The 19,430-nt window shown below is 42.0% G+C and overlaps 1 protein-coding gene across 4 annotated transcripts in view; it reads right to left on the bottom strand.

Moving 5' to 3' along the window:
• Positions 1-19,430, bottom strand: part of EXD3 (exonuclease 3'-5' domain containing 3) — a 517,417-nt gene that overhangs the window by 298,692 nt on the left and 199,295 nt on the right. For all 4 annotated transcript variants that reach the window (XM_077476832.1, XM_077476824.1, XM_077476841.1 and 1 more), the window contains 3 exons: positions 15,833-15,906; positions 14,439-14,477; positions 1,148-1,314 (listed from right to left, as the gene is read on the bottom strand). In XM_077476832.1, the coding sequence (XP_077332958.1) occupies positions 1,148-1,314; positions 14,439-14,477; positions 15,833-15,906 (280 nt within the window). The remainder of the gene's footprint in view (positions 1-1,147; positions 1,315-14,438; positions 14,478-15,832; positions 15,907-19,430) is intronic.

Below are 19,430 nucleotides of genomic sequence, written 5' to 3'. Positions count from 1 at the left end.
TCCTGACAGTTTCCTGGCTGATCGATTCTGGCAGAAGCGGTGCAGTCTTTTTTACAGGGCATTAGAGAGGCCCAGAAGGCAGGGAGGCAAGTGGGAGCGGAAATTTTGAGGGCTAGCTTAGATATTATAGTTATTACTAATAATACGGTATATAGTGTCAACAATAATAAATTCAAAAATAATTTAAAGATCACCAAGTCACCAATAGGCATGTGTAGTAATTCGTAGTAATCTCAATCTCCACTTTTCACTTTTACAGCAAAGAAATCTTTCCTCTCAGGCATTAAGTCACTTTGATTATTTAGTTATAGTCTCTTCAGAGAAGAAGGGTCCTGCTGCTCTACCTCTTGCCTGAGCTCAGTGCAGGCATTCATAAAACAATGATACTTTAAAGGTTCTGTAAGGATCTCAGGGGGAAGGCAACCCACAGTGAGGGTAAGAGTACTGGAGCTGGAATTGTTTAAATTTAAAGACAGTTGGTCAGATATCAGACGGGAGCTCAGCCTGGAGACCGGTAACTCCTCCAATAGGTTGACGCTTCTGCTTTGACAGGGAGAGAACAAATATAAATAACAGCACACCAGATATCCATGAGAGGCAAGGCTGCATTTTTAGAACAACTTAATCAAGATTCATTTTTTACAAAAATTCAATCTTGTTACTTTCCTTACCGTTCCTATTTTATATGTTAGGCCCCTTTCACAATGAGGCGCTTTGCAGGCACCAAAGTGATAAAAATAGCGCCTGCAAAGCGCCCTGAGAGAGCCGCTCAGTGCACTCCAATGTGAAAGCCCTGAGGGCTTTCACACTGGAGCGGTGCGCTTGCAGGATGGTCAAAAAAGTCCTGCAAGCTACATCTTTGGAGCGCTGTAGGAGCGGTGTATTTACCGATCCTAAAGCGCCCCTTCCCATTGAAAACAATGGGGCAGCACTTTGCGGGCGGTTTTAACCCTTTTTTGGCCGCTAGCGGGGGTTAAAACTGCCCTGCTAGCGCCGCTAAAACTACGGTAAATCGCCGCTAAATATAGTGCCGCATTACCGCCAGCGCGCTGAGCGCCCCAGTGTGAAAGTAGCCTTACTATAACACTGGCTGCTTGACAGTTGAAATATAGTTCTCATATAGGGGTGTGGATGGTGTGAAACTTACTTCTCTTGAATACAAAAGTCCTGAAGAATATCTGCTAAATCTCGAGGAAGCTTCTCCTTGGGTAGTCCGAACTTCAGAGCCCAGCATCCAGCTGTCTGCCTATCACAATAGCGGAATAGCAGGGCAATGCATTGCTCCTGGAGCCAGACATTATCTACAACTATACTCTGCAAAATAAAGAGAGTTTCCAGTCAAAAAATTGGATTTTTATAACAATTTACCTGTAAAATCCTTTTCTTGGAGTACATCATGGGACACAGAGCCTTAAGTAATAAATTAATGGGTATATAGGCACATTCAGGTGATGGACACTGGTATGCCCAATCCAGGAAGTTCACTTTCCATATAACCCCTCCTCCTTCCAGGAGCACATCAGTTTTTGTAGAAAAGCAATATACTTAAACCCCAAAAGAGGGGGGGGACCTCTGAGCCCCATGATGCACTCCAAGAAAAGGATTTTATATGTATGTCTTTATCGTACATCATGGGACACAGAGCCTTAAGTATTAACTCAAGTAGCAATGCTACTTGAGGGGAGGGAGACACAACCTGGAGGGTACCCACAGGACTTGAGGACCTATACTGCTTCCTGCAGCACACTACGCCCAAAGGCGATATACTCACAGCTACTTACATCGACTTGATAAAACTTGGTGAATGTATGTACTGAAGACCAAGTTGCAGCCTCACAGATCTGAGCCATGGAGGCCTGGTGACGCACTGCCCAAGAAGCACTAACCGCACTGGTAGAGTGCGCCTTGACGCGAAAAGGGGGAAATCTTAGCCCTTAAATCTTAAATTATAAGTCTGAATTATAACTTGCCGAATCCACTTAGCGTCAGTGGATTTCGACGCTGCCTGTCCTTTCTTAGGACCCTCTGGCAGAATAAATAAGACATCAGTCTTACGAATCTGAGCAGTTGTCTTTAAATAGATTTTCACTGCTCTCACCACATCAAGACAATGTAGTGACTTTTCTTCCCTGGAACATGGTTTTGGAAAAACCAATGGCAGGACAATATCTTGAAATAGAAAACCAATCAGCGCAATAAATATGCCACATAACAGCAGCTGAACACTGAGGACCAAATTATCAAAATCCTTACAGTCAAATAAATAAAAGCAGTGCAGCGCAAAACAACTACAAACATAAAAAATAAAAAATGTACAGAAACATATAAAGAAGAAAGCCTGTAAAAGCACCAGCAAGTGTCCATACAGGGTGATCCTATCAATAAGAAGGTACGGTGAAAAAAAATTCTCCAACCAAGCGATATCCTCCACCAACTTGTATTTACAGTTAGTGGAGGATTTCACTTGGTTGGAGAAATATTTTTCATCGTGCCTGCCTATTGATAGCATCACCCTGTATGGACACTTGCTATGACAATATCTTGGTTCAGGTGAAAACCTGGAACCACTTTTGTCAAAAAGTCTGTAAGAGGGCGTAACACCACTCTGTCCTCAAGAATAATCAAATATGACTCTTTACAAGAAAGAGCAGCCAATTCTGCAACCCTCCTTGCTGAGGATATAGCAGTCAAAAATACCAATTTCCTTGTCAGGAGGACTAAGGGAATATGTTGTATCGGTTCAAATGGCTGTTTTTGTAACACAGACAAAACTAAGTTCAAGTCCCAAGGGTTCAAAGGAGGTTTGGCTGGTGGATTAAGCTGCATCAACCCTTGCATAAAACCCTGGACTAAAGAATGTGTAGCAAGCGGTCTTTGAAATAAGGCCGATAAAGCTGAGACTTGGCCTTTAATAGTGCTCAAGGCCAATTTCATCTCTACCCCTTATTGTAGAAAGGCAAGAATTCTGCCTATGATATATCTCCAAGGTTGCCAACCCTTGGATTCACACCAGGAAACATAAGCCCTCCAGACCCTATAATATAGAATTCTGGAAGCTGGCTCACTTGCATTAATAAGGGTAAAGATAACTGACCCGGAGAGCCCACGTTTCCTCAGAACGTGGGTTTCAATAGCCAAGCTGTTAAATTTAGAGACGGTAAGGTAGGATGGAATATCGGCCCTGTGAGAGCAGATCTGGCCGTAGCGGGAGGGACCATGGACCCTCCACTGCCATCTTTATGATTTCTGCATACCATGACCTTCTGGGCCATGCTGGTGCTACCAGAATTACCAACTTTCTTTCAAGCTTGATCCTGCAAAGAATTCAAGGCAGCAACTGAATAAGGGAAATGCATAGACCAGTGAAAACTGATCCCACTGGGTCACCAACACATCCGTTCTGCATGCGAGTGGATCCCTTGTTCTGGCCACAAAGTTCACTAACTGTATGTTGAACCTGGACGCTAGAAGATCTACATTCGGTGTCCCCCATCTTTGACAAATAGTCCAAAAAATGTCGGGGTGAAGAGACCATTCCCCCTGGAATAACTGCTGGCGACTCAAGTAGTCCACCTGCCAATTCTCTACTCCTGCAATAAAGACTGCTGATAGGCACAGAACATTTCTTCCTGCCAAAGTTAGAATATGGTTCACTTCTCTCTGCGCTGAGACACTCCTGGTGCCCCCATGGTGATTGATATAGGCCACAGCTGTGGCATTGTCAGATTGGATCCTGATAGGACAATACTGTAACCTGGACGACCAGGCCCTCAGAGCCAGATGCAATGCCAGAATCTCTAGGATATCGATAGGCAAGTTTCTTTCGGCTCTTGACCACTGTCCTTGGACAGTGGTCTTTTCTTGTACTGCTCCCCAGCCTGAAAGGCTGGCATCTTTCGTTACCACTTTCCAGATAACTGGGTTAGTAACCACCAAATAAGGCTTTGGGACACTCTTGGGGACAGCCGCATTGGCAAGTCTAAAGCTTGAATCATTTTGCTCTAAGTAGACAGGATACTGTTTTGCAACAGTCTTGAATGGAACTGGGCATAGGGAACCATTTTGAATGAAGGCATCCTCTTTCCTAGCAACCTCATGAAAAGGCGAATGGAGGGATCGCCTTTTGACCTGACCATCCGCACCAGCTCTCTTATGGAGTAGATCTTTGTCGGAGGCAAGAACATCTTTTCCTGGGCGGTGTCTATGATCAGACTCAAGTACTCCAGCCTTTTTAGAGGAATTGAGGAAGATTTCTCTGGGTTGAGCATCCAACCCAAACTTGTGACTGGTTGTAATGCGTACACTTTACTGCAAACGAGCCGACTGGTCTATTATCAATAGATCGTCTAGGTACGCCAAGGCTGTTATGGCCTGTGCCCTTAACCTGGCTAGAGGTGGGGCCAGGACTTTTGAAAACATCTGAGGGTGCTGTAGCTAGCCCGAAGGGCAGGGCTACAAACTGGAAATGCTGCTGTTCTAACTCGAACCACAGAAACCTTTGGTGAGCGGGAAATATAGGCACAAGCAGATATGCATCCCTGATGTCTATAGATGCCAGAAGTTCTCTTCCTAGAAGGATAGAAACTACTGACCTGATCGTCTCCATGCGAAAGGAGCGGATCTTCAGGAGCAGATTTTGATTTTTTATTTCTATAATGAGTCTGACATCTCCATTTGGTTTTGGTACCATAAAAATATTTGAATAAAACCCCAAACCTTGCTCTGTTGTGGGGATCTGTATGACCCCTGAGATATTAAACGGTCTAGTGCACAAAAGAGATGGTCTTTTCTCTGGCTCTTTGGGAACGCTTGACCTCAGGAAACGAGACGGTGGAAACTCTCGAAATTCCAGCTTGTATCCCAGCGTTACCATGGAGATGACCCATCCGTTCTGAATTTCTTCTTGCCAGACTTCTGAAAACTGCAGAAGTCTTCCCCCCACCTCTTCATGGTGAGGCTTTGCAGGTTTCCGGCTCCAGGACTTCTTTTGAGCCTGGGCCTGACCCTGAGGTTTTCCTCTAGAGACGGTGGAGGCCTTTGTCACTGTCTAGAGGCGGAAGCCCCTGGAGCAGGAGAAATTCCATTTAAATGAAGGCCATTTATACTTTCTTTTGATTGGCAAAAGAGTACTTTTCCCACTAGAAATTGTTTGGATATATTCGTCCAAATCTTCCCCAAATAGCCACTTCCCATGAAATGGGAACTCAGTTAGGGGGTTTTTACATGGTGCTTCGGCTGACCAATTTTTTAACTACAGGATTCTACGCATATGTACTAGCTTAAGGCGGGATGCCTGGTAAATAGAATCTTTAATGGCATCTATGGCAAAGCCTAATGTTTTTGGCAGTCAATTCCCAGGCTCGTTGTGCAGGAACCTCTTTAAGGGTGACCTAAGATGACGACTTATTAGTTGAAACGCATTGGTTGGACCCACTTACATACCACTCACGTACCTGTACTCATGAGAAGCCTTTGATGACCTTTTACCATGTTATTTGATTCTTTAGAAGCTGCTGTGGAATATATGTATTTTTTGTGTCCTCAAAAGATGGAAGTCTACTACATGAACGTATGATCCTCTGAGCGAAAAGGCGTTCGCAAGCCGGCCGGCTACTTATGCTACTTTTATTTCTACGTCTGTAAGTGTATTTATCATCTTCTATTAAACATTTCAATCAGTAGTACAACATGGGAAGTTCCCTCTTTTCTGTTTCTGGGTGATACCTGGCATACATTCGAGAGTCCCTGTAACATCCCATTATTGGTTGCATTGTGTTCCTGTGTTGCACGCCCTCTGAGCTGCTTGCCCCGGATATCCTAGGATAAAAGCCCTGGCTGGGTGTTTAGCCGGAAGCTATTGATGATTGCCTTCTGTTAAGCGTGTATTTCTTATGGTGTTCAGGCACTCATTGGTGAAGGAAGATTGCATTTATTCATCACATCATTCTAGTTGTTCGTTTAACCAAGTATTTATTTGGACATTGTCTCACATTCACTTCAAGACTTTGTTATCCTATTTTTGGAATTTTTCCTATTTTGTGTTGACATTAATTTTTTTTTTTGTAATTGTTTACCACATTTGTGTGTATATACATTCAATTTACTGAGCACTGGTTCACCGCTGGTGGTTTCACTGTTAGCCTAGCCATTTCTTCTTTTGATGCTATATGTGTGTATTCCATATATTAGCTGCTGCTTTACACTCACTTTTAGTCTTAAATATTTCTGTTAGGAGTGTGGTATTTCCCCCTTTTTCCCCTTTATATCAGGGTTCCACTCCCTTGGACCTGTAAAAAGCACCCTGCCAGGAAAAGCTTTTTGGTAATGTAGCATGACTAAAGCCCTGGGTCCCGAGGTCCAGCCCTGCAAAGAGGCGTTACAGGCAAAACCATGTTCTTCAGATACGAGGTCCAGGTACCATCTACTTTGGCCTCAGTGGCACTTTGGATGGATCTGGTCTATGGAGGCTTTCTAAATCTAGCATGGATCCCACCTGGAGCGCCTCAGTGCACATCTTCACTCGTGACCAACACCTTAGACACTGGAGAAAAAACTGATGTGCTCCTGGAAGGAGGGGTTATATAGGAAGTGAACTTCCTGGATTGGGTATACCAGTGTCCATCACCTGGAGGTGCCTATATACCCATTAAGTTATGTGCCCCATGATGTGCCCCATGATGTATGATAAAGAAATAAATATTTTGCTGTTTAAGAACTTCAGGAAACTTCCAGTCTGTTCATTAAGCCAACTCAGAAAGCGGTAATATTATATCCAGAAGTAGCAGAGTGATTTTACCGATTAGCAAAACTGTATGTATCACAAAAATTACAAATCCTTTGGCTGCAAAATGTACATGCAATGTGTATTTCGATGTATTTAGCTGCTTGCCTGGACACTCTTACCAAAAAAAAAAAAAAAGCACCAACACTAAGGCTGGGTTCACACCTATGCGAATTGGCTTCTGCTTACACCGCATCCAACTCACATGACATTTTAAAATGCGTTCATTTGAATGAGGCTGGTTCACATATGTACGTTGCATTCGCACTCCGCATTGCCCAAAAAATGTGTGTGTTTTCTGGGCATTGCAGTGCGAATTGCAAGCACATTATCTTCTATGGGAACGCAACTAATTCGCAGATGCATTCTGTTGTGAACAGGAAAAAAACCTGACCTGATACTGATGCAATCCTGACCTGATCCTGATCAAAAACTGACATGAAACGCTGAACTACTTCTTTGTCAATTAGCTGTGAAAACTGAACTTCAATTCGCACCACGCATGTGTGAACCCAGCCTAAGCCCTCGTGTACACTACAGCTTCTAAACTTGAGTTTAGGAGCTTTTGATGTCTTTTTGCCGAAGCTCCTAAACGCAGCTCCATAAAAGCCTATGTGTCCATGCACACATAGGCTTTTAAAAGAGTTTGGAAGTTTCTGTGGTTAGGGAAGGTTCAACCTCCCTCTCAATGCAGAAGAATTATGTTCAGGATAGGAACGTTCTGACCACCGGCCACAAAACCACAGTAAAAATCGATGCGTGTACATGAGCCCTTACAAGTCCAACTGCCTGTGACTCAGATTTTCGCTCTCTTGCAGAGAATTAACAGCTGAATATTCTTCAGCATTCAACATGTCAGGTTGCAATGGATAACCATGTTCCCTGCTGCATGATTGGTTTCCAACCACTGGATTTTTGCAGACATAATAGTGCTGGATGTAGAAAATTCTTTGGCTGGTGTAGCTCTGCAAGACAGTGAAGATTAGAGTCAACAACAGGACCAGTAAAGCATTACTCTTTTAAATGTTGGCTGTTTTTTAATGTTATTTTTAGTTGCTTTAAAGTTGATACCAAGGGGTTCAAGGGGATATGCATATCTAAAAGTAAAAAAAAGAAGATTAGAGGTTCCATTTAGGCCTACCTGTGAATGAGCGGAAAATGAAGCTGCACATCATCTGCCACCCTTAAAACGCACGCACACACACACACATGCCCACATACAGTATCTCATCAAAGTGAGTACAACCCTCACATTTTTGTAAATATTTTATTATATCTTTTCATGATCACAAAATTGCAAAAATTACACTTTGCTACAATGTAAAGTAGTGAGTGTACAGCTTGTATAACAGTGTAAATTTGCTGTACCCTCAAAATAACACACAGCCATTAATGTCTAAAAAACTGGCAACAAAAGTGAGTATGTCCCTACGGAAGGTGGAGGAGAGAAAGGTCTCCAACATCCACCAGCTCTGTGATGTTGTCATGGAATAGTGGAAGAGGACTCCAGTGGTAACCGGTGAAGCTCAGGTGAACTCCATGCCCAAGAGGGTTAAGGCAGTGCTGGAAAATAATGGTGGCCACACAAAATATTGACACTTTGGGCAGTAGGGGTGTACTCGCTTTTGTTGCCAGCGGTTTAGACATTAATGGCTGTGTGTTGAGTTATTTTGAGGGGCAGCAAATTTACGCTGTTATACAAGCTGCACATTCACTACTGTACATTGTAGCAAAGTGTAATTTATTCAGTGTTGTCACATGAAAAGATATAATAAAATATTTACTAAAATGTGAGAGGTATCCTCACTTTTGTGAGATACTGTACATACAGCATCATTTACACATAATTCAAGAAACAAGACATGTTGCTCGTAACAACCAAATGATTTTTAAATTTTTGGTACATTAAAATTTGAAAATAAAGGATCACTTTTGTTCCCAACAGGCAATAGAAACCCTTTTTTACAGATCAAGTTTTATTAACTCATCCCTACATACAAAGGAGAATGTACAATGTACAAACAGTGAATTTCATGGATATTTGAATGTGGTTTACACCTAGAGAACAATGCCACTCCATGAAAACAAAACTTGTTAATAGAGCAGTGGGCAGAACACTGGTTAAAACTAGCCATAGATGGATCAAAATTCGGCTGGTTCTCCACACATAAGCGGATCAAATTCAGCCAGTTTCTGCTGAACGAGCCACGTTTCAATCCAGCTATTAATCAACTTCAGTACAACCAGCCTGTTGGGTTTTTCTGTGCAATCACTGCCAGCGGTTATAGCCACCAGCAGTGATCATTGTATTATGACTGCGTGGAAATCTCCCACAACCAGGATACAATAGCACAGAAATTCTTCCATTAACATTTACTTTTTTTTATGGGGGGATCAAGTGATTTTCTTTCTTTCAACCTATGGCTGAAGAGGAAAAAAAATACATAGTCCATTGTGTTCAAATGCCTTCAAGGACACTGTCTGCATTGTGTAAATGTTCTTACTGTGCTTGGGTGTGTGTGTCTCCCTTAAGTACATTGGTTTTCATTTAAATTAATACTGGTAGTTTTAGGCAAATCTGTTCTTTTCCAGATTCAGAACAAATTTTCAGGCTCAATTTGGAGCAGGAGGTGACAGTAAATACATGTTTTCCACATGCTGTCCAGCCCATGCTACCAGAAAAGTGTAAAATGTTTTGACTCAACACTATGGCACAATTTGCAAAGGGCTAAGGAAGCTTAACCCACCCCACATGGCAGAGCTGCATTGTAGAGTACGCGTTTCTATGTCCTGAAATAGCAGTCTCTTTTTCAGCTCAGGTTGGCGAGCAGATTGGTAGAGGGTGCAAATGGAAAATAAAATTGTACTCCTTAGGCCAGCCATAGACAAGTCCAAAGGGGAACGTTCTGTTTATTAAAAAACAAAAATGGTGCGTACGATTGTGTTATTACTTGTTTCATTTATCTAAAATCCAGCATGTTGAATCAGGCAGTTTCAATTGCAGCATGAAAATCGCGTGTCGCAGCTGTCAACTAATGATGCAAAAAACGAACGACTAAGGATTTTCGTTATCAACTTTTCTATGGCCAGCTTCACTCTCTCTGCTCTAGCCTGCTATTTAGCCTAAAAAAAGAGAGGGAAAGTCAATTTAACTGGTTTCTTTTCCTGCAATGAGACCTTGGAGTTCATTGATAAAGCAGTTGTATGTTGTTGCTGCATCCATACCGCCTCATTAAAACAGATAACAGTGAACACTGAGCACTTACAGGGGTTGGACAAAATAAGAAGTAAATTACCAGGTAAAAAATGAAATTGTTATCCAATATGATGTTGGACTGCCTTTGGCATCTAAGACGGCCTGAATTCTCCTGGGAACTGACACATATAAGTCTTGGATGGTGAATGATGGAATCCGATACCACTCTTCATGCAAAAATCGCTCCAGTTCTCGAAGAGATGCCAGAGGCGGAAAACAAGTCTAAACCTTGTTCTCCAAAACTGACCATAGTGGCGCTATGATATTGAGGTCCAGCAACTGCGGCGCTCAAGGAAGGTGTGGTATTTCGTCTGCGTGCTCATCAAACCACAATTTATATAGTTATATAGTAGGTGAGGTTGAAAAAAAAGACACAAGTCCATCAAGTCCAACCTATGTGTGTGATTATATGTCAGTATTACATTGTATATCCCTGTATGTTGCGGCCGTTCAGGTGCTTATCTAATAGTTTCTTGAAACTATTGATGCTCCCCGATGAGACCACCGCCTGTGGAAGGGAGTTCCACATCCTTGTCGCTCTTACAGAACCCTCTAAGTAGTTTAAGGTTAAATCTCTTTTCTTCCAATTTTAATGAGTGGCCACAAGTCTTGTTAAACTCCCTTCTGCAAAAAAAGTTTTATCCCTATTGTGGCATCACCAGTATGGTATTTGTATATTGAAATCATATCCCCTCTCAAGCATCTCTTTTTCCAGAGAGAATAAGTTCAGTGCTCGCAACCTTTCCTCTTAACTAACATCCTCCAGATCCTTTATTAGCTTTGTTGCCCTTCTTTGTATTCGCTCCATTTCCAGTACATCCTTCCTGAGGACTGGTGCCCAGAACTGGACAGCATACTCTAGGTGTGGCCGGACCAGAGTTTTGTAGAGCAGGAGAATTATCGTTTTATATCTGGAGTTGAGCCCCTTTTTAATGCATGGCAATACTCTGCTTTGTTAGCAGCAGCTTGGCGTTGCATGCCATTGCTGAGCCTATCATCCCAAGAATGTATTTTGGGCCTTTTAAATATTGGTGCTGCATTGGCTTTTCTCCAATCAGCGGGTACCATTCCAGTCAGTAGACTGTCAGTAAAAATTAGGAACAATGGTCTGAAAATTACTTGACCGAGTTCCCCAAGTACCGTTGGGTGCAAGCCATCTGGTCCCGGTGATTTATTAATGTTAAGTTTCCCAAGTCTAATTGTAATTCTGTCCTCTATTAACCATGGGGGTTCTTCCTGCGATGTGACATGAGGATAAACACTGCAGTTTTTGTTACTGAAGCCCCCCATTCCCTGGGGAAGACTGAGGGGGAAGAATAAAATTCAATACCTTCGCCATCTCCCCATCCTTTGTAACCAGATGTCCTTCCTCATTCTTTAGGGGCCAATATGGTCTGTCTTCCCTTTTTTAGGGTCCTTTCACACGGGGCGGATCAGTTCTGATCCGCCCCGTGGATATCCTTTGCTCAGCGGGGATCACTCCGCCGATCCCCGCTGAGCAGGGAGATGACAGCTCCGTCTCTGCACACTGCGCAGGGACGGACCTGTCACAGCGCCGCTCTCCCCTATGGGAGATCGGATGACGACGGACCGCAGTGCCCGTCGTCATCCGATCCGATCCGCAGACGGATGGAAAAATAGCATCCGACGCTCCATAGACCTCTATGGAGCACCCGTTCAGGTCCGCCTGAAAAACTGACAGGCGGGCCTGAACGGGACATCAGTGTGAAAGAGGCCTTACTGTTTACATACTTAAATAATTTCTTGAGATTTTCTTTTCTCTCCTACGCTATGTGTCTTTCATGTTCTATCCTAGCCAAGCTTATTGCACCCTTACATTCCTTGTTGCATTCTTTATAAAGTCTGAATGCTGATGATGATCCCTCAACCTTGTATTTTTTGAAGGTCTTCTCCTTTGCTTTTATATACATTTTTACATTGGAGTTAAACCATCCAAGACTTTCGTTCGCTCTTTTAAATTTATTACCCAATGGGATGCATTGGCTAATGCCCTTATTTAAAGTGGAAGTAAACCCTTCTATCGTTTTCAGTCAAGGAAGCTGCCATCTTGGTCTCTAATGATTCTTCAACTGCCATAATGCTGCACATGTGATCAGTTATGAAACCAGACATTGGATGGTTTGAAAGTTTGGTTGAGAGCACAACCAATGTGAACGTTAGCATTTCCAGCATTCCGGGAATGTAAGTGTTTTTTGAAACTGGGTTTACTCCCGCTTTAATATGCTCTTAAAGCAAACCCATCTCTCCTCCGTGTTCTTTGTTCCTAAGATTTTATCCCAATATGCCTTCTAGCCAGGCTCGTAGTTTAGGGAAGTTGGCTCTTTTTAAATTCAGCTTCTTTGTATTCCCCTTATGTTTACTATTGTGTGATTTATACTGAAGCCAATTGACCTTTGATCGCTGTTACCTAAATTGCCCCATATTTCCACATCCGTGATCAGGTCTGTATTGTTGGTAATCAGTAGATCCAGTAACGCTTTATATCTAGTTGGTGCCTCTACCATCTGACCCCAAAAATTGTCCTGCAAGACATTTAGGAACTGGCGAGCCTTAGATGAATGCGCAGTTCCCTCCACCCAGTGCATGTCTGGATAGCTTAAATCCTCCATTATGATTTGACACCAGCTGTGTGAATTGGACCATTATTGTCTTGGCACTCTCTTCAGCAAACAATGTCTGCAAAGGGTGCACGTGGTCGCCAAAACTTGTATATAGTCATTATAGTCATAGGTCGACTCTACCTTTCAAGGTCCTGATGGGTCCTGCAGAATACCAAGATATGGCTGCCCAAACCATGCTTTACCATTTGCACAAGACAGTCCTGATCATAAGGTTGGGACAGTGTTCGCCAACACATTCAGTGGTTGGGAACAGTGTGAAGCTCGATTCATTGGACCATATTACAGTCTTCTATTGATTGATAATATACATTAATGGGTGTTGCACCCCTGTCTCCTCTTCTGAGCATTAATATCGGTCACTACTGACTTGGCAAATGCAGCTCACCTGTGAATGTTTTGCTCAGTTTTATGGACATGAGCTTTGGAAGACAGAGGTTGACCCCTGCAATCACTTTTGTAGCAGTTTTTTTATTCCGGGTAATCCTGCGCAATGTCCTAGTGTCTCTTTCGGTCAGTTGACCATGCTTATCAGACAAGGTTTTCCCGGAAGCTGTATATGCCGTCATAACCTTGGATACTGTACCTCACAATACCGAAAATAAATTCTCAATTTCAGTCACAGAGGCACCAGCTAAGAAGGCAACAACAATATGGCCTCTTTAAAACTCTTTGAGCTCTGACATGACTCCATATTACTAGCAGCGCACGGAGTGAATGACGAAAGTGAGTCATCCCATCTGTTAGCTAGGTGTCTCATCACACAGCGGAAGCAAAAGAATGTTACATCACTTCAGCTTTCAACGCAAAACATTTCACACCTGAAAATCATGTAGTGTATCCATATTTTTGTCCAACCGCTGTATAAAACACAGCAGTGTGCTTGACAAATGTACAATGCAGTAAAAATGAAGGAGGGTGAAACCGCAGATTGCACGTTGAATGGGCAGTAAAATGAAGGCCAAGTATGCCCATAAGGCTCTGTTTTGTAATTTTTTATACCAAATAAAAAGAAGTAAAAAAAAAAAACCCAAAAAACCCAGGCCAAAGGAGTAACCCTTCGCAAAGGGATATTTCCTCTTCATTATCATTATTATCTCTTGTATCTCTTGACCTTCCCTCTTAGATTTTAAGTTCTAATGAGCAGGGCCCTCTGATCCCTACTGTATGCAAGTGTATTGCATTTGTAATGTCTGCCCTCAAGTTGTAAGTTGCTAAGTAAACTGTTGGCGCTATATAAATCCTGTATTATAATAATAATAATAATAAATGACCCTCTTAAGTATTTATCAGTTGGATTGAATGACTAGATTGTAATCTGCTGAGGCAAACAGGATCTGATATGAATGGTTCTATAAATCCTGTACAGATAAGTGTAATATATAAGCATAATATAAATGAATATAAATGAGGAGGTAGTGATCACTTTTATTTAGAGAATAGCAATATCATGTCCTTCAAAATACAAATAATATTGCTATGGCAGCTAAAGTCTGAATATGATTAGTAGCTTTGGGGCAATACAGACAGATTTCACTGGAGACACGATAAGTCTATTTCCCACTAATTCAACAGCTGTCAGGCTTTCTGACATATCTGTTCCCTCTAAAGCTGAAGGGCCAATGTCCGGGAATGCCTGAACTAAAGGCCCTGTGTCAGATGTTAGAACAAAACAGACACAACCCCAGTGACCTCTGTGCCTTCTCACAGCCTGACACTGATAAGATGTTTACCTCACAGATGGGGGGGGTGATAGAATTACCTGGACATGGTCACTCCAGTTCTCCTCGGTCATTGTTTTCTGGAAAGTAAAATTGGAAACCATGTTTTTGTTAGTAAGACTAACATGATATATGCTTATATAATGCTGTATCATGAATTAAAGTGACATCGCAAAGCATCAGGGAACAGGGAAGGAGGGCATTCTCAAGAACCAAAGGACATATCCAAGAGATTCTGGGACTTCAGTTCTCATTAGTACATTATTGTAGAAATTACAATGTGATCCATGGAGCTCATTGGCATTGGTGAGACAGCTTTAGAGAAAAAAAAAGTATTTCTTAAATGGGTAACCCAAACTACAAATCCAAAAATAAAACCGAAGTAAGAGCGTGAAATCAACAGCCTCTTCCACCTTTGATTTGGCACACTTACTGCTGTTTTATTTTTGAAAAGGTACCTTGTTACAGCGGAGTTGAAAGCAAATGGTGGCATTATAATATAGCATTAGACTGACCTGTAGGCATTATATCAAAAGGACAAACAATAGAAAAGTGGTATTTTTGCTATAGGTAGGTTCGGTGGGCTGTGAAAGTACCTTAGTTCTTATGTCTTAGATGCTACAGCAATTTCTCCTATGTTCTTGTCCACCTGGAAGTTTTGAGTGTTCCAGGTACAACTGTTACATTCTCTACGATATAAAAATAGATTTAAAAATCCAACAAGGAGAGTGGGAGCCCCTCACATGGACATAGAACGTGTGCAGAATCGGGAACTCAACACAGCGATCTCAACAATAGAGTCCTCGAAAATAGAAGGCTAGGTGGTTTAATTCTTCAGTAGAAAAGTGGATTTTGTTTTATTAATAGATTTGGTAAACTTTAACTATCACTTAGTGTTCCTCCAGCCAAAGCTTCTTTAGCTTGGGATGGTAAAATGGGAAAGAGGTCTTTTATGTTTTTATTGCTGTTTTGTCCCCACTGGGGAGACCTCCCCTCACTCCTAACCCTTTAGAGACACAGCAATAGGCGGAACTCTACACAAACCTAGTATAACCCCCCACCTTTTAAATATTTCTGGATCAGCAATACCCATTGGAAGATTCCACCCATACCACTGACAATAGTCACCAGGACATATAGGGTCTGATTTATTAAACTGGAGAGAGCAAAACCTGGCGCAGCTCTGCATAAAAACCGATCAGCTTCCAGGTTTTGTTTTTTTTTGTCAGCTGCACCAGATTTTGAACTCTCCAGTTTTAGTAAATCAACCTCATAGTAATGTTAGATCGCCTCAATAGGGACACAAACCACAATAAAAAACCATTTTCTCACTCTCTTGAAAACTGCAAAAAAATATGTTTTTGTCTGATGTTTTAACATGAAATATTTCAAAATAAATTCACAAATTATAAATCCACGAATAGCTAAAACCTACCTCTACAAATCTCTTATGCATGAGGTATTTCAGGGTGCCCATATGACGCTGGTTTATAATATTTGAACAGATAGCTGGGGGAAAAAAATGACTTTTTCAATTTATGAAGGACAAAGTACCGGTACATGAAAAACATACTATGCAAAATAAATAATTGCAAACAGTTTTGCTGTAGTACTCATATGAGTTTTTGTTTACCTGTAAATCATTTTTGACATTTAAATGCTTGCTTTTCTCATGAGAAATATCACAGATATGTAAGCTTTGTATCTAGTGCTTGTATGTAAGACAGTACAGCCAGCAGCTTTACTAAACAACTGCTGCCATAATTTGCCTGGCATGTTTATTCTTTTAGGTAAAAGGCATTTAACAGAGCTCAGTGCATTGATATCAGAAGAACAGTAAAGAAAAGATAACCTATGAAACATACGAAAGAAAACAATACGGCTACCTCCACAATTATACAGTGCATCCAGAAAGTAGTCACAGCACTTTCCCCCTTTTCACATTTTGTTATGTTACAACCTTATTCCAAAATGAATTAAATTCATTATTTTCCTCACATTTCTACAAACAATACCCTATAATGACAATGTGAAAGAAGCTTGTTTGACAGTTTTGCCAATTTATTAAAAATATAGGAGAAAAATCACATGTACATAAGTATTCACAGTCTTTGCCATGACACTCAAAATTGAACTCAGGTGCATCATGTTTTCACTGATCCTCCTTGAGATGTTTCTAAAAGGTGATTGGCATCCACCTGTGATAAATTCAGTTGATTGGACATTTGGAAAGGCACACATCTGTCTATATAAGGTCCCACGGTTAACCGTGCATGTCAGAGCACAAACCAAGCCATGAAGTCCAAGGAATGGTCTCTAGACCCCCGAGACAGGATTGTATGTAGACCCAGATCTGGAGAAGTGTACAGAAAAATTTCTGCAGCATCGAAGGTCCCCAATGAGCACAGTGGCCTCCATCATCCATAAATAGAAGATGTTTGGAACCACCAGGACTCTTCCTAGAGTGAGCCATCCAGGCCAAACTGAGCGATCGGGGGAAGAAGGGCCTAAGTCACTGAGGTGACTAAGAACCCGATGGTCACTCTGACAGAGCTCTAGCATTTCCCTGTGGAGAGAGGAGAACCTTCCAGAAGAACCACCATCTCTGCAGCACTCCACCATTTAGGCCTGTATGGGAGAGTGACCAGACAGAAGCCGCTCCTCAAGTAAAAGGCCCATGACAGCCCATCTGGAGTTTGCCAAAAGGCACCTGAAGGACTCTCAGCCCATGAGAAACAAAATTCTCTGGTCTGATGAAACAAAGCTTGAACTCTTTGGCCTGAATGGCAAGTGTCAAGTCGGGAGGAAACCAGTCAAAGCTCATCAGCTGGCCAACATCCCTACAGTGAAGCAAGGTGGTGGCGGCATCATGATGTGGGAATGTTTTTCAGGGGCAGGATTGGGAGACTAATCAGGATTGAGGGAAAGATGAATGCATCTATTTACAGAGACATCCTTGATGAAAATCTGCTCCAGAGTGCTCTGGACCTCAGACTGGGGTGAAAGTTCATCTTCCAACAGGACAACAACCCTAAGCACACAGTCAAGATAACAAAGGGGTGACTACGGGACCACTCTGTGCATGTCCTTGAGGGGCTCAGCCACAACCCAGACTTAAACGTGATTTAACATTTATGGAGAAATCTGAAAATGGCTATGCACTGACGGCCCCCATCCAACCTGATGGAGCTTGAGAGGTCCTGCAAATTAGAATGGGAGAAACTGCCCAAAATTAGATGTGCCAAGCTTGTAGTATCATACTCAAAAAGACTTGAGGCTGTAATTGGTACCAAAGGTGCTTCCACAAAGTATTGAGCAAAGGCTGTGAATACTTTTGTACAGTACATGTGATTTTTTCAGTTTTTTTATTTTTAATAAATTTGCAAAGATTTTAAACAAATTTACTTCACGTTGTCATTATGGGGTATTGTTTTTAGAATTTTGAAGACAATAATGAATTGAATCCATTTTGGAATAAGGCTGTAACATAACAAATGTGGAAAAAATAGGATTTTTATAATAGCTTACGTGTAAAATCCTTTTCTTTGCAGTACATCACGGGACACAAAGCCATAGTAGTTCCTCTGTGGGTTATTGGCCACCTTCAGGTGATGGACACTGGCACACTCTGAATTAAAAAGTGCTCTCCCTATAAAACCCCACTGGTGGGAGTACCTCAGTTTTGTAGCAAAGCAATACATGTGCATACCAAGAAGGGAGGGACCTCTGTGTCCTGTGATGTACTTCAAAGAAGAGGATTTTACAGGTAAGCGGTTATAAAAATCCTATTTTCTTATCGTACATCACGAGACACAGAGCCATAGTAGTTACTATGTGGGATGTCCCATAGCAATGCCAAATGAAGGGAAGGAGACACAAAAGTAGGACACCAAGAGACTAAAAGGACTCATACTGCAACCTGCAATACACTGCACCCAAAGGCGATGTCCTCATGCCTTTTACATCTATTTGATAGAATCTGGTAAATGTATGGACTAAAGAGCAAGTTGCGGCCTTGCAGATTTAAGCCATGGAGGCTTGGTGATGCACTGCCCAAGAAGCACCAACAGCCCAGTGGAGTGCGCTTTACTATGAAAAGGAGGAACTTTCCTCTTAAAACCAAAAGTTTTAACAATCACTTGACAAATCCATTTAGAAACAGTAGATTTCGATGCTGCCTGTCCACTTTCAGGACCATCTAGCAACAGAAAAAAAAAAACCTTTGTTTACGAATCTAAGCTTTCAATAAACCCTGACCGCTCTCACCACATCAAGAAAACGTAGTGGCTTTTCTTTCACAGAAACAAAGTTCTGGAAAAAAAAGGAAGGCAGAACAATATCCTTGTTTAAATGAAAACCTGATACTACCTTCGATACAAATTCAGGATAAGGCCGCAATACGGCCTCATCCTTATGAGCAACCAATACAGCTCCTTACAAGAAAGAGCAGCCAACACTGATACTCTTCTTGCAGAAGATATGGCAACCAAGAAAAAATATTTTTTCCCCGTCAAGAGGACCAAGGGAATATCTCGTTTTGGCTCCGAAAAAAAAACCTGCTTCTATAAGCGCACAGGACTAAAATGAAGTACCAAAGTTCAGGGGTGAGCAAACTGGAGGATTAATCCGCGTTACCCACTGAATAAAGTTACGAACCAGAGAGAGAGAAGCAAGTGGTTGATGAAAAGAAAGACCAATAAGGCCGATATCTGGCCATCGATAGTACTCAAGGCCAGCTTCAATTCTAATCCCATATGTAGGAATTCAAGGATCCTACCTATGACATATTTCCTGGGGTACCAACCCCTGGATCTACACCAGAAAACATATGCCTTCCAGATTCTTGACTCTGGAGGTCCGCTTCCTAGCATTTACCAAAGTAGAACTACTGAGGCTAATCTCCCACGATCTTTCAGAATGTGGGTCTCAATAGCCAAATCACCAAATTTAGCATTTGTAAGGTAGGATGGAATACTGGACCTCGTGAGAGAAGGTCTGGCAATAGTGGTAGGGTCCAAGGGTTCCCCACCGCC

This window comes from Lithobates pipiens, unplaced genomic scaffold (assembly GCF_037356315.1).
Source record: "Lithobates pipiens isolate NorthernLeopardFrog02 unplaced genomic scaffold, aLitPip1_a1.2 Scaffold_1, whole genome shotgun sequence".
NCBI classification, from domain to species: Eukaryota; Metazoa; Chordata; class Amphibia; order Anura; family Ranidae; genus Lithobates; species Lithobates pipiens.
This window is presented reverse-complemented; position numbering and strand designations above follow the sequence as displayed.